The sequence below is a fragment of the Lepidochelys kempii genome, chromosome 3 (assembly GCF_965140265.1).
Source record: "Lepidochelys kempii isolate rLepKem1 chromosome 3, rLepKem1.hap2, whole genome shotgun sequence".
NCBI lineage: Eukaryota > Metazoa > Chordata > Testudines > Cheloniidae > Lepidochelys > Lepidochelys kempii.
In genome coordinates, this window is record NC_133258.1 from 119,540,542 (window position 1) to 119,556,249 (window position 15,708).

The following is a 15,708-nucleotide window of genomic DNA, read 5'->3' on the forward strand; positions in this document are numbered from 1 at the left end:
CCCAATATAAAACACCTAGGATCTGATTTTTCACATTATTTAGCAATACATAATCACTAAATATGTTCAAACCACAGCACTCTTTGACTTCAGTGGCAGCTCTGAGCACTCAGCACTTTTGCAAATCAGACCATAAGGTTTCAAATCAGGCACCCAGAACATGAGGAACACACAATCAATGACCATCTGTGAAACATTTGGTTTAAACCACTTGCTTAGCATCATGTAGGCACTCTGTGACACGGGAATTCTTTAGGGCAGCATTCAACTGCCTTAACCACGAAATGGTCCTATCTCTTCCTGTAATCATTCACTAAACTACGGCATATCTTTTGGAAAATATTCAGTCAATGCCAATAAACAAGATGATGGCTTAATCCAGCTCTCTGCAATAGAGGGGGATAAAATCAAAGCAATTTAAGACTATCGAGAAAAAAAAAACCCACAATCCACAGATCTGTGCCCTAAATATGAATAACCAACATTGGAGCCAGTTTTAGAAAGAAAAGAAAATGCTGAAGAGAGCTGGCAGATCCCAGTCCCAGAAAGCAGCCTCCGGGGGAGAAAATCTTGCAACAAAATCCAGTGCCATCAGCCCGCAGAACATATTAAAAATGACTCTGCAAGCTTGAAGATGTTGAACTAGACCCTCGTTATCCTGTGAGGAGTCCGTGAATGAGTATAACGAGATTTTTTTAAAATTAATTAAAACTATACTACTGTGGCTGGGGGCAGAAGAAATGCAGTTGCCATTTTGGAAAGGACAGACAAGCAAAAGGGAAGTGTGGCAGCAGCCATGTTGAGAGAGGTCCAACAATCAAGGAGGAAAGACAAGAACATTTAGATATCTGGAAAAGGAAAAATCCTGTAATACAGAGATAAAAATCCCACAAAACAAAGACAGCCACAAAAGACAGTAACTGTCCTCCCTCAGATAAACTATTGAGATGGTAGAGAAGCACCAGTCACTAAGGCTGAACTGAAGGACATGCTGTTAGATGTCAAAAAGATTAATAAGGAGTTGAGAGAAGAGTTCCAAGCTTATATTAAGGATACAAAAAATGAACAGAGATTAAAGAGAAAATATTAGATGCGAAAACAGGATTAAATGAGCAACTGGACATTACCGATCTAGATGAAAGAATCCAAATAATTGAAAAAAAGAGAAAAAGAAATAGAATTACAGCTGTAGGACACGGAGAACTGAGAATGCAGGAATAATAAGGATAAAAGGTATTCCAGAGGAAACTGAAGAGAGAAACCTGCTGGACATGTTGGCTGATATTTTCCATTACATATTAAAACTGAGCAATACAGATTGCATTCATACTGAGAAGGCTCACAAATCCCTATTCCCCAGGACCCCAGTAGGCACCAGACCAAAAGATGTGATTGTCTATCTACAGTACTATCAAGAAAAGGATAAAATACTGAGGGCAATGAGGGAGAGAGCTGAACCGCTGATGTTTCTTAACCAGCCGTGACCCTAAAAACATCCCTATACAAAAAGGCAAGGGGCTTCCTGGTATCTACTAATGAGTTTCAGCTGGCCTGACCAGCTCAGTGTATCCAAACTCAGTACTGTTATAATCTGTATCTAAAAGGTGTCACGTAATACATCATTCGAAAACTAATAACTGACTGATCATTAATATTCTTGTGTGATGTATGTAAGGCCGACCCACAAAGGACTTTAAACCAGTCATGTCAAGCAAATTGATAACAGGTTTTATCCAGACAAAGGCAAGAGGCCAACACCACAAACCAGGTATAACACTAGTAAGCCAAGCGCCAGATCCTGCACATGGAAAGCAAATGATCAGGATGCGAGAGATCAAAGACTTTGGTAAGTGCATTCCTCCCCCTCACCACCATGAAGAAGGAATCTGGATAGGAACTCTTGCTGTCAGCTTGGTTCCTGTGAGAAGAAGCAAGAAATATGGACACAAGGAAAAATTCTTCATTTCTGGGCTTTTGGGGTTCTAATAAGGCAAACAAGGAGGCGAAGATCCCCAGAGTTATTCTGGGTAGCCGTGAAAGACTTTTGGGAAACTGGAAGAAAACTGTATCTCTGCTACTTTTTGAAATTATAGACTGTGACTAACCTGTACATATATTTTTATCTGCTTTAACCTCTCAATAACTCATTTATTTTTCTTAGTTTACGATCAGCAATGAATTGGCTATCAGCAGTGTTTCCAGTGTAAGATCTGGGATGCAAGTCAACCCGCATGAGCAACAGATCTCTTGGGATTGGGTATAACCTGAATATTTTATGATTTTTGGTGTAAGTGACCAATTATCACTTAGTCCATCTTGTCTGGGTGGCAAAATAGACTGGAGTGTTTAAGGGGAGTCTGTGATTCCATTATAAGACTATTGCAATATCTTGGGAGTTCACATTTGGTATTGGGTTAGTGAAATCTAATTATAGAATATAGTGGCACCAGTTTGGAGTGTCTGTCCTGCTTTGGACAGTCTACCCTGAGGTAGGCACTCACAGTTGTGAGCCATTCCAGACAGCATGATATCAGACATACACAAATTCAACGGGCTATTCATTCGTATCAGAAGTTGCAGGGAGAGATGATTTGCATTGTAAAATCCAAGGTCCCAGAGGAAGTCTGATGGAACAGTGAACTGAACAAAAATCTCCCAGGTCCCAGGCTAGTGTCCCAACTACCACAACATCCTTCCTAATTATCACTCACAGATATATTGTTTACTTTTCATATTGAGATGAAAGCAGCATGACACTGTCTTTGACACACTGGGCTCAATCTCCACTTCTTGCAATAGCCACTGATGGCTGCCATGTCTTGGTTCAGGTTGACCTCAACCTTTTTGACATTTCTGTTTCTTGAAGGTAGGCAGAGATTGGAGGATTTTCAATGTTCAAAAACGTTGTGGCAAGAACAGATTCCTGAGGGTGTATGTTCTTCTGGATCCTCCAAGTGCTCAGTTTATTTTCCAGCATCGCTTGTAGCTTTCTGTTTCAAAGCATCTTTTCTGTAGACCTAACAACCCATCAAGGTAATATCTTTGACATCGGTATCATCATGCTTTCATCTCAATCACATGAACACTTCATGAGAACTCAACATCTTCTTGAATGGAGAATGATTGGCACAATATCCGAAGTCAGTATATCTAGGAGTAAGTTTAACTTGCACACTTGCCTATCAGGACCACCTTACCAAGGTAGCTCAGAAGATTAAGAGCAGAAAGGGTCTCTTATATAAACTTGCAAGCACAAACTGGGGTGCTAATGTGCAGACACTGCACAGCTCGGCATTAGCTCTCTACTACTCAGATGGAGAATACTGTGCTTCTGAGTGATTAGACCCACCCCACACAAAGCTAGTTGATGTACAATTGAATCAAATGATGAGAATAACAACAGGACTATGAGACCAACACACACCAAATGGGTACCAGTCCTTTCTAATATCCTGCCTCCTAACATCAAGTGTTCTAGTGCAGCAAAGAATCTCCTTTGACAAAACCCCAGAGATACTACCACTGCCAATTTTCAAAGACATATAGGAGGCGCCTTGTCACCATCTCATTTGTAGAAGACTAATCTGGACTACATTACTGAGCATGTCCATGGCGGTCAAACTGTGGTGAGCAAAAGGGGAACATGCTGCTCTCTCTGTAAGAAACTCCCTCCTCAGGGTGGGACTCAGCTTGATGAGATTTTGCCTGGCTTTGAGCTGCCACGCCACCACTGTTGCAAGCTCAACCATTTCAGATGTGGGCTGGTGAGGTGTGTGGCAAATGACCACACCTGGAGACTCAGGAACAGCCCTCTGCATAGCTGCAGATGCACGCTTACTGAATGATTGCTATCTTGTGATGGTCTGTCAGGAGGACTTTCCAGACTCATACTTCTGACCCCAAAGTTACAAAATGGCTAAACTATGTGTGATGTTAACTAAGCCCTTTTGACATTTTTCTTTTTTCTGACATACACCTCTGTTTTATTTCCAGACTTTATATTTTGTATTTTGAACTTTTTTCCAATCTTTATTGTACCACTTGTACATTTGCTAATATAATAATAATGTGCATATGTGAAAGTGAATCTTTATTTACTTACTTTCTTTATTCTATTTTGTTTTCCAAACTTACCAAACATCTGTTTGTTATTCAGACATAGAACCACAAGTGAGGTCTGACATTTTAACATTCAGCAATTTGAGTTATATATGTATAAATAAGGCTGTACGAAAGTGGTGATTTTTGGTTCAAAAGTTGCAGCCACAGTTTTTTAAAGTTATAATTTTGGTGCAGAGCCAAATTTGAGTGCACCAAGTTCCAGTGCCACTCACTCAAATTTGGGCAGGGCACCACTCTGTCATGACTGCAGGGATGCTGGGCCAAATCTGAGTGACTGGCATTGCGACCTCATGAACAAGTGGCATTGCAACACTACTCAAATTTGTGGCAACTATAAAAAGTTACAGTATGTGTTAGAAGTTGTGGTTTCCACAACAAGATAGTGGCCCGCAATTTTTGGACACCCTTACGTATAAAAAGAATTCAGGGGAAAGTATATTATATTCCCAGTTCACACAACTCAAACACAGCTGAACAGATCTTCAAACTTTAAAAGTAAACTTGAGCTTTGGGCTATGATCAGAAAGACAGTAACAGTCCCAAAAGGAGAATTTATGGGGAAAAAAAACTGAGTGAATAAAAACAAGGTATTAAGTCAAGATGCAAACTTAACATTTTATTATTGAAAAATGCTAAAATAGAAACGAAAATAAAGTCACCCAGTGCATCCTTTGCTGAAACGCAACCATCTCTGGGACTATGCATGACAGATCTACAGACTGGACACTTTAGTAATTGATTTTAAGTGCTGTTCCAGTCTTTCCTCAGTAGTAGTATTTGAATCCTTTTAAAGTGCATCTTCTACCCAGAGAGAAATAAATCAACAGGAGAAGATTGGAAAAGGATGCTGTACTTAATATAAGATTTTAAGTAAAATGGCTATCCTACTTTGATAAACTGTTCATAATCTCACTCTTTTTTGCGTTCTCAGTTAATTCACTTTGCTTTGAGTTGTCAACCTAAGTGCTGAAAAAGAGATACCTGATTGGCCTGGAGGTCATGTGCTAGATTCTTCCCTCTACTTGAGCTTTGGCATTGTAGCTGTATCTGTGGACATGGTAGAACTAAATGTACTGACAACACAAGCAGGTGTACGTTCCTCTAGTTCCCCAGCAAAAAATCGGAAAGCACATTTTTTTCAGGAGTACTATATGCTGTACATGCACCAGATATAGTATGACACTTCCCTTGCTATCCCCCAATATATCTGGATGTACAGGATTAGCTTCCATGGCCATAAGCATACTAAAAAAAAACCCTCAGAGCTCCCAAAATTCTACCACTAAAAGAAAGATTTTGGAGTGCAGAAGTGAAGGATAGAAGCATATGTTTTAGCATGGGTACCATGGCAAAGAATCCACTGATACCTGCCAAGCAATTCTACCGCATTTGCCAGAAATTGAGCTCTGAAAAAATAAGAACAGGAACCCTGGGATTTTCTAAGTATAAACATAATGTAAAGAATCTAAATAACAAAACTGAGCTTTTATTCTGCAAAGGGTAAACACAAGAAGCAAAAGCTCCTTTAACATAAAAGAATGTCAGCTATAATTTATAATACAGGAACATGAAGCTAAACTGGCCTTAAAAGAAAAGTTCTCTTAATTAAGTGTGGGGGAGGTTTCTACCTTTCTCTGAATTCACACAGACATTAAAAAGATACTTTAGGGTAGAACGAACGTTTTAGGATGATAATAGCATGAAAAATCTTTCACCTCCAGGCTGCCACATCAAATCTAGACCAAATTGGTAGTAACCCTTAATTGTTACTATCCAACAGCTCTTAAGTGGTCTTCATGAATTGTGTTTGATAGCCTGTTGTGGTGGCAGCTTGATGATGTCCATTTGTCCACTAGGGACAGGACTGAGGCTATCTTGTTGGTAGTCCCAACACACAGGTCAAAGAACTAAAAGATACAGAAACTAAGCTACCCTCTCTTGTCTAGATGAGGTCAAGGTTGAGGTACATCGGTGGGGCAGCATAGGGAAGCCTGCACTGCAGTCACACATGCTCTATCTGTTTTGTGCATATGTACACATAACTGTGTTTTGTGCATATGTTTCGTGCATATTGTGCCTTTAATCAGCAATAAATTAAAATTTAAATAAAAAAGTTTGAAAACCATTTTCAGAAAGAATATTTGCCTTCTCCTTTGGCTACCATCCCCTTTTCATGTTAGCATTTGCCAATGAACATAGAGCAGTTAAATGAGATTTTGTCATGTTTCAAAGATTGGTTAGGTTGTCACAGCATACATTACCATGCCAGTGACCACTCTCTGCCAGCTGCTGCACCGCCTGCAGTCGAATGGTTCTGTCTTCTGATTGACTTCTCTTCAAGAGGACCCACAAGGCACATTCATTATCTTCTGTAAATGTACTAAAATGTTCTTTATAAAAAAAAAAATCACATAAATATAATGTTAAAATTAATAAGCATTTCTCTTTCATAGTCACCTTCTTATTATCAACCAAAAATACTATTTCCTGGAATATTAATATGACTTAATAACCATTTATGGAACAATCATTTAATAAGTGCTACAATATCAAAAAATTGGTAACAGATCAGTAAACTGGAAGCAACATAATCTTCAGAAGACCATGGCTAAAATCCTGATCCTACTGAAATCAGTGGGAGTTTGTTTTCATTTAATTTAATAGGGCCAGGATTTCACCTCATCTTTTTATACTTTATATAGAGTGTTCAAACTGAGGATCTCAAAATGCTTTATTTATATTTAAGAACTGATCCTGTATAGTGCTTACCAACCATAACTGCCATTGGCTTCAGTGGGAGTTGGAGGTGATCAGCAACTCCAAGGATCTGGGCCTTAATCTACTGAATCACACTCACAACAGCTCTGTGAGGTACATATTATACCCATTTGGCAGATGGGTAAATGAGGGCAAAGAGAAAGTTATTTGCCCAACATGTCACATCAAGTTGATTGCAGAATCAGGAACTGAACCTTTGAGTCCTGACACCAAGTCCTGTGCTCTATCACACACACATACCTATTACGAAGAGGTTTCATTCCTTTCAATTAACACTAACAAAAATCCTGCTGAAGAGTGTCACACACTCACACCTAGTTCCTATAATGAAAAATCTTCCAGGACTTCTTCACCAAACAATGCTTTTGGCATCACAAAAGTCTTAAGCTTCAAATCAATTCTGAAAGAGGATGCAGAATTCTGTCCTAGCATGTGTCTAACATTTGTTATAAAAACATAATGCATATAACTTTCCTTTGAACAAACTGTTTGTAAAACTGGCATGAAATATTACAAACATGTAGGAATATTATAACTACAAACTAGTATCAGATACATAAGAAAAATGCTTCTATTTTCTAAAGGTAATAGATTTGTTCTTTTCTAAACATGAATATTAATCACAGACAAGCCAACATTTCCACTCTTAATACCTACCATCAAAAGGTCTCCGGAGAATTTTAGCTTCAGTTTCTAGTATTTTCCTCACTACTTTATGAAGTTCTTTTCTTGCCTTGTATAGGATTCCTATGAAAATATTATAGGCTTATTCAAGGTTGATCAGGGAATTGTTGTAGTATTATGCCCAGGAACCAACAATCTTAAAGGTTTTAAAAGAATCTCTTCAAACAGTTACTATAGGAAAATATTGTACATTTCTCTCTTTTGTATTTTAGGTTATTCTCTTTACATAGGTATGCTTCCCACTAAGGTCAAAAGAAAAATTAATGCACATATAAATAAGACAAAAGACTGTCATTTTTTTTCTTTAACTTGGAGGAGTGGCTTAAAGTCTCAGGCTCAGGTTTGAAATAACCAGTTTCCATGAAACCATAAATTCAAGTTACAGCAGAATTAAACTTAAACCTTTATCCTTTCAGAGTAGGCATTTTATTGTGTGTGGGTCTTTCAGATGAGGACTTGAGGTCCTATTGTCTCTGCCTGGACATTAAAGACCCTCCGGCACTTTTCACAAAAATAGTGATTTGTTACCAAAGCTTCTTTACACACTCACTGGCACGCTGCATGATTTGTGTTTATTCCAACCTACAACCAAGAGCTGCCTGCATGTCAGTGTTGCTGTAACTAAAATATTTAGTTTTATATTCCCTTTAATATAGTAGATCCATATTATTTTGCCTCTCATATTACTATATGAGAACTAATAGAAAAAGGAAATTCTTCCAAGTCTGTTATGCAATATTTCTATGGACTGAGATTAAGACTGTCAATCTCTACGTCGACAATGACACCATTCATGTTCACCACTTAAAATGTAAAAGAATAAAACCAATGTGTGCAGGAGGAGAGAGATAGCTTTACCAGTCTAAAATTGTATTTATTTAAACAGCCTGTTAAGTTCTGAAGCAGTTGCCCAACTTTTCAGTTAGAAAGATGCTTTATTTAAAGGACGACAGGGTTTTAGTTTTTTTGAAATAATTTTTTTTTGCAAATTACATTCAAAAAGATAAAAAGCTCAACTAACATTTTCTATATTAGAGAATTATAATAACTTCATAGTGCTTTTTATTTATGAGATAACAATCATATTCTGAGCCACAAACTCTGAGGCCAAATAATATGGATAAGGTATAAAAGCACAGAAGTGGTTTTGTTACAAGATTAGATCAGTACTCTAACACTTAGGTTATACAAGAGATGAAGCAACTCCAGTTCCATTTTCCTAATAAGAATGATAACAAGGCTGTTCTCAAGGGTCCATGAAACAATGTCAGTTTAAGTGATCAGCAGTTATACATATGTGTCAGATGACGCTCAAAAAAATAAAGGGAGGACAATGAATAGATAATCATCTTTACCATTTGCCTCTGGAAGAGGGAAAATTGAATTCATACCTTGTGCGATGCAAGATAGCACAGCTGAACAGTATTCAGCACCGACAGTTGCATTTATTACTGTCGAGATCCTCACCCACACTCCAGCCCCTGTGTGCCATGTCAAAGAGCCAGAGAGGCATATAAGAGCCCTAAAAGCTCTGTACCCAGATGGGGCAGGAATCCCTAGGTACAAGCACTGTCAAAAACGGCAGTGAGGCTGCCACCTCCAAGGACCCCTTTGTAAGCCAGGGTGAAGGGCATGTGCTGGGGTGGGAGGGGATCTGCCAAGGGTGGGACTGCAGCATGTGGGGCCGTGGAGATTCCAGGTAGCCCTGGGAGGCTGCTGTGATTTAGACACGTTCCAAGGGCGGTCTACATTATGTCAGGGGCCCTGTAGCAGCCTAGGATCAGAAGTGCACAAGGGTGGTTTAATGTCACCTTATCTCTGTCCCACACTGGGCTATGATTCAATAGAAGAATCTCACATTATGTTTATTATGGGACCACGCAGCGTGACCAAATTCTTTTTAGTTCTCTTTTACCATCCCAGTGACTCACGCATTGTTTGAAAAGCTGCTCTCTTAGTTCTGTCTCTCAGCACACAATCTTACATAGCTTACCTTGACATTCACTGGGATCTAAAGAAACTGTATGTACATAAATATAGGACTTCAGTTTCTCTTGCTGTACAACGTGAGTATCAAGTGTCAGTAACTTCTTTAGGGCCAGAACTTCATATGTAATAAATACGAAACCTCTTAAGAAAAAGAAAAGAAAATGGAATATAAATACTGTATTAGTCAAAGAGTTTAAGGCAGAAGGGACCACCATATCATCTAGAAATACAAATGCAAAGAATGAAGACGACAAATATAGGTTGAAAACTGTTTTAAGGTAAATCATCATTTGCTCTATAGAGAATATATTTTATCAAATACAATATACGCATTTGATCTTCTTTGTAATCAAGTGTTTGACATGTTGCAGGGACCAGTATAGTGTCTCAAATAATCAGGGCAAAGAAAGAGAAGTGATCTTAATGGACAGTACCTCAAAATATGCAAAGATGTTCAGTTATCATTTTAAACTTAAGGTACTTCATGTTTAAAGATTATTTAGCAAGATCCTTTTTTGGGAAGTGACATAACTTCAGATATAAATAAAAGATATAAATTAGATGAGTAATTGTTAGTTACAACTTACCCGAGAATAAGTGATCCAGTTAATTTTGAAATTTTTCCTTAAACAAACAAAAAACACCCAAAGTCAAACAAACTGTGTGCATACAAATTGTTATTAAAAAGTTAAGGCATTTGATCAGTTCTGGATACTGTACGTCAAAGATTATAAAAATGTTAAAGAGGAATAGAGCAGGCTTTTCACGCTCATTTTTCTGTTTCTGACTCCATGTTTTCAGTAGTTGAAAACTAATGATAGATTTTACATTCGACATTCTTCCCCTCTAGTTTTAAATTACAAAACCCCTGCTCTCACAGCTAAATAAACTAATAAATCTTTTGTTACTGACAGTATATCAGCAGCAGGTGATCAACAATATGGCTTGTACTGAACAGTTGCCATAAACTATGAAGAAGATTCCTCCTTTAAATAAATAATTTCATTGAGATCTCTGCTGTGTGGGGGTGAATACAGGAATATACATGCTCTTATCTGTTAAGCCTTGCAAAGGTGTCTCATAGGTTTTCTTTACAGAAATTCAGTCAAATCTCATTCATCTAAACAGGACAGCTGACACAGTATTTGGCACTTATAGTGCTTTACACTTTAATTCTAAGGACACTGGCCAGGACTAAGGCATCTTATACCTGGACAAGGTGAACCTGTTTTTGGATTCCATTGGAGCCAATCGAGAGAGTCTGTCACAACTGAGAGGAGCGAATCCCAATACGACATCTCTCATCCTCTCAAGAATAAATTTCCTTGGGAGACTTGCCCCACCTCCTACTCCACCAGGTTCTGCCCTTGCAGGGAAGTAGCATGGAGCAGGCTTCTCAAAGATTTCTGGTATGAAAACAAGAAGCAGCTACATGCCAGAAAAGTTACTGACAGGGAAGGTAAAACAGGCATGAAACACGAAGTCTGCTATCTATCAAGAATGGAAGTATCCAGTCTTCAATGCTGGGGCAGAGAGATTAAGAATCCAGAGGGCTCTTCTTCTAGAGGGAAAGCAGAAGGAAGGTAGAGAGTAAGAAAGAAGAATGGTAGGCCTACTGCCAGCAGGCAGGCAGGAAAAGAAAACAGAAGCTACGTTTACTCAAATGTTGCCCCTTGCTTTAAGAATCTCAGGATAAGTTTGTTCCTATGGTTCTAAGGTGAAAAAACCTTATTGAACGAGGTCAATTTATGGCAGCTTAATGAGATGGTAATTTTTTGGAGACTGCCATTTTGTGTTCTAAACATCTTTCGGGTTTTTTTTCCCCCAAATAAATTACGTTTCTAGCCTTTCTGGTTGTGAAGCTTATCCTTTGTGATATGAAGCATTAACCAGTGCAGAGCTGTCTGTCTGAGCAATGCTAGCTACTCCACTCATGTCAGTGAAGTGTTGACGCTGACGCATAATAATTATATTTTAAATGACAGCTCTGTTTGCCAAGGTCAGTGATGGCAATACTCTGGAGGTATGGGAGAGAGACTGAAAACATGAACATATCATCTCCAAGTCTTTTGGGGTTACAAATGGTATGTAGACCTTCCCAATATCATCTTGTGAAGTCCAATCCATAATTTAAATACACAGCTTACTGTAGCAACACAGTCATTTTTATGAGCTCTTCAAGTTGATATTTACAGAATTCACTTACTGATATCTTTCCACAGCAGATCACTTTTTGTGATTGGACCAGAAGTTCCTATTCTTCTGCAGCAAAATACACAATAAGCAGCCAACGACATTCTGTAGACATACAAACAAAAATTATTAATTTAGGTAATATAATTAAAAACCTGCAGCAAATTTCTGTGTCTTTTGCCCTCAAGATTAGAAAAGCATTATTCATTTATACTGAATACTAAAGTGACAGACAGCTAGAAACTAAGAAATCCATAAATTACTGCATTTGGTAGCTTACATTCAGTGCTAAAAGTTTAACACAGTGCTTTATAAAACAGTGTGTTGCAATTGATTTTACTGTGCATATTTTTCAAACTACCTCTCTCCTCTAGTAAGTCTCCTTTGCTGCATCTTAGTAGCTATTCATTAAGTACCATATAGTTCCACAACTCCATAAAGTCATTACTCTGTATCATACATGCCTTTCAACCACCAATATGTAATAATCTCATTGTTCTTAATGTTCAGAATTTAATTTGTTTTAGGAAATTGATCTATACAACCATCTGCTCGATGGGGCTTTCAACAACAAACATTTACATCTTTGAAAGATATATTTCACAGAAACTGTTAGAAGTCTTCTGCTGTTAAAAGAGTTATGATCAAGTCAACAGTTTTCACATGAAGGTCACAATGTTCAAGGTAATCGTGAATCTGAATAGAGTCCATGAGGAGCCCACACTGCACTGACCCTGCAGCACCAGCTCCTGTCCTGTGGGGCTCAGTCCAGGTCCTGGCTCTGGGTGTTGCAACACCTCTCAGGTTTGGCCCTTCCGTAGATGGAAATGGAAGGGTGACTTGGCCACATTTGATTAGCACTGCAACCTAGCTGCACATAGGGTCACAACAGCACTCCAGAGCGGCACATCCACCTTTCTGTAGACGGAAACAGAGGGGTGGATGCACCAAACCTGAGTGGTGCTGCAACCACATGTGATAGGTTGCAGCACCCAGAGTGGGGAGCTGGGCCCAGCTCCATGGGACAGGAGCTGCTAATGCGGGCTGAAGGTAGGGTGTCTCCAGAGATAACATGCTTGTTAACAGCAAATATACTTTTAAATAAATAATATATAGAGGTGAGAAACAACAGACCTCAGCCCTACTGTCCCTCTGCAAATTTGTGCTCACAGAGTCAATCCTTTAACTCTCTCTAAAAGTGCAAAGTTTCAAAAAGTTCAATGAATTCTTCGGGGCAGAATAGATCTGGACAAGGGGAAGAAGTCTGGAGAGAAATGTGAGAAGGGAGGGACAGGCAGTAAAAGCAAAAGTGAAACTGTTTGAGCAGCATATTCCAAAAGTCTTGAGGTCTTTCTGAGTGTAGCCTTCTTTGATTTGAGATCTACCATACCATTCACTCATGAGAAGGGAAAACCGATAATGGCAACAGGCCGTAAAAGAGACCCAGTTTGGGAATAAGAACCGTTCAAGAAATGTATGTTTGCTGATGATGTTTTAAAGAAAGTCACACCAGTGAACTGATGGAAGTCAATTAAGCACTTGGATTCAGAGACTGTTGAAGTGATAATCTCACTTTTAACAGCAGTAGCTTCTTCTGCAGGTGTAGAAAGAATATTTTCTTCCTTTGGACTAATTCATTCCAAATTGAGAAATAGTTTGGGACCTGAAAAAGCAGGAAAGCTTGTTTTTCTTTTCCAGATTATGAACAAACAGGAAAATGAAGGTGAAGACGACTGAGTTAGTTGCAGAAGCCAATATTTTAAGTTTCTCATGTTGACCTGGCTGACATAGTATATTTAATTTTTGCGGGTTTTTTAAAATATTTCATTTAACTATTTTAGTTAAAACAATTTTAAAAAAACAAACCTGATTTTAAAAAACTTGAATGTTTAACTAAATTCACAAAAAGAAAAGGAGTACTTGTGGCACCTTAGAGACTAACCAGTTTATTAGAGCATAAGCTTTCGTGAGCTACAGCTCACTTCATCAGATGCATATCGTGGAAACTGCAGCAGACTTTATATATACACAGAGAATATGAACCAATACCTCCTCCCACCCCACTGTCCTGCTGGTAATAGCTTATCTAAAGCTTTATCTAAAGCTTATCTTTAGATAAGCTATTACCAGCAGGACAGTGGGGTGGGAGGAGGTATTGGTTCATATTCTCTGTGTATATATAAAGTCTGCTGCAGTTTCCACGATATGCATCTGATGAAGTGAGCTGTAGCTCACGAAAGCTTATGCTCTAATAAATTGGTTAGTCTCTAAGGTGCCACAAGTACTCCTTTTCTTTTTGCGAATACAGACTAACACGGCTGTTACTCTGAAACCTAACTAAATTCAAAAATTCATATGCTTGTTTTGTTAAAATATTATGTTTGCTGTTGAAGAAAAAAATGCAGAATACATAACACTGTTGTTTTAGTTAAATAAAACAATTTAAATGTCTGTCTGCTGATGTTCTCCTCCTAATTCAGCATGGCAAGAAAACACTCCAAATATTAATGATTAACCTGTTGAATTGGAGATAGTTCATCTCCCCATGACTTCATAAATATCTACTTCAATTACCTTTGGTAAATGAAATAACCAAACAATCATTCATTTTTTGATATAGCTGTAAAACTAATCTGAAAAGCTTTCAAAATAAATCACTTTAAAAATGTATAGTGTGTACCTTCTAAAAATGAAACCTCCATCTCTCTCTGAGTTGTGAAGAATATGTATTAAGGTTATAACAACCAACAAGAATGCACTTTTATGTAGAAATCCATGATTAAATCAAGTCTTCCCAACTAGTGATTTAAATCAAATCCACCCTGGTTTCTGGCCAATGGGAGCTGGGTGGGGAGTGGGGGGGTGGGGGTGTCTGCAGGCAAGTGTCGCACAGAGCCCGACCTGTTGCTGGCTGCTTCAGGGGTGCAGCGCGGTCCACAGGCAGGAAGCCTGATTCTGCATACCGGCTGCGCGGCTGACTGGGAGGTAAGTCTGTGCCAGAGGTAAGTCTGTGCCCCAACCCCATGCCCCAGCCCTGAGACCCCCCCAAACCTGGAACCCCTTTCTGCACAACAAACCACTCATCCCCGGCACCACCCCAGAGCCTGCACCACCATCCCAGAGTCCTGACCCCTCCCGCATCCAAACCCCCTGCCCCAGCCCTGAGCCCCCTCCCACACCCTGAACCCCTCATCTATCTATCAGTGAGTCTATCACTGTGGTATCCGAGTGCCTCACAAATATGTGACATACGTAACTACCATTATCCCCATTTACACATGGGGAACTGAGGCTTAGATAGCCACATTAAAATTTTCTCAAATATATAGGGCTAGTCTACACTACCACGCTACACTGGCGCAGCTGAACCGATGCAGCTGCGCCACTGTAGCATATCTAGTGAAGATGGGCTATGCTGACAGGAGAGCACTCTCCCATCGGCATAATTACTCTACCTCAACTAGAGGCAGAAGATATGTCAGCGGAAGAGTGTTTGCTGCCTACAGAGCGTGATGTGGACATCACTTTAAGTCGATGTAACATGCATCGCTCAGGAGGGTGGCTTTTTCCACACCCGTGAACGACATAAGTTACATCGACTTAAGCGGTAGTGTAGACAAGCCCATAGGGTTATCTCTTACTCCTCAAGTAGTACCACTGAAGTCAGTGCCACTACTCAAGAAATTAGGTGCTATTCAATGTAAGTAAGGGAATCACAATCTCGCCCAAAGTGATAAAGTGACTTGCTCAAGTAAGTGTCAGAACCGAGAACTGAACCAAGATCTCCTAAGTCCCTGTCTAATGCCTTAAGCTCCAAACCATTTTTCTTATGTACAAATGTGGTACACAGTTCTCTTAAACTGTAATAACGTTCCCTTGTTACCTCCAGAGAAAGAATAATATTGTCTCACCGGGCCTGAATCGCCATGCACTACCCTTCTC

General features: G+C 39.1%; 1 protein-coding gene across 10 annotated transcripts in view; it reads right to left on the minus strand.

Moving 5' to 3' along the window:
* Positions 1–15,708, minus strand: part of SERAC1 (serine active site containing 1) — a 46,770-nt gene that overhangs the window by 24,246 nt on the left and 6,816 nt on the right. For 8 of the 10 annotated variants that reach the window (XM_073337784.1, XM_073337783.1, XM_073337778.1 and 5 more), the window contains 5 exons: positions 11,780–11,871; positions 10,161–10,197; positions 9,578–9,714; positions 7,558–7,647; positions 6,384–6,512 (listed from right to left, as the gene is read on the minus strand). In XM_073337784.1, coding sequence (XP_073193885.1) covers positions 6,384–6,512; positions 7,558–7,647; positions 9,578–9,714; positions 10,161–10,197; positions 11,780–11,870 — 484 coding nt within the window. In that variant the 5' untranslated portion in view covers position 11,871. Of the gene's footprint in view, positions 1–6,383; positions 6,513–7,557; positions 7,648–9,577; positions 9,715–10,160; positions 10,198–10,783; positions 11,135–11,779; positions 11,872–13,339; positions 13,851–15,708 lie in introns of those variants that run through there. The other 2 variants (XM_073337785.1, XM_073337786.1) reach the window with 2 other exon arrangements.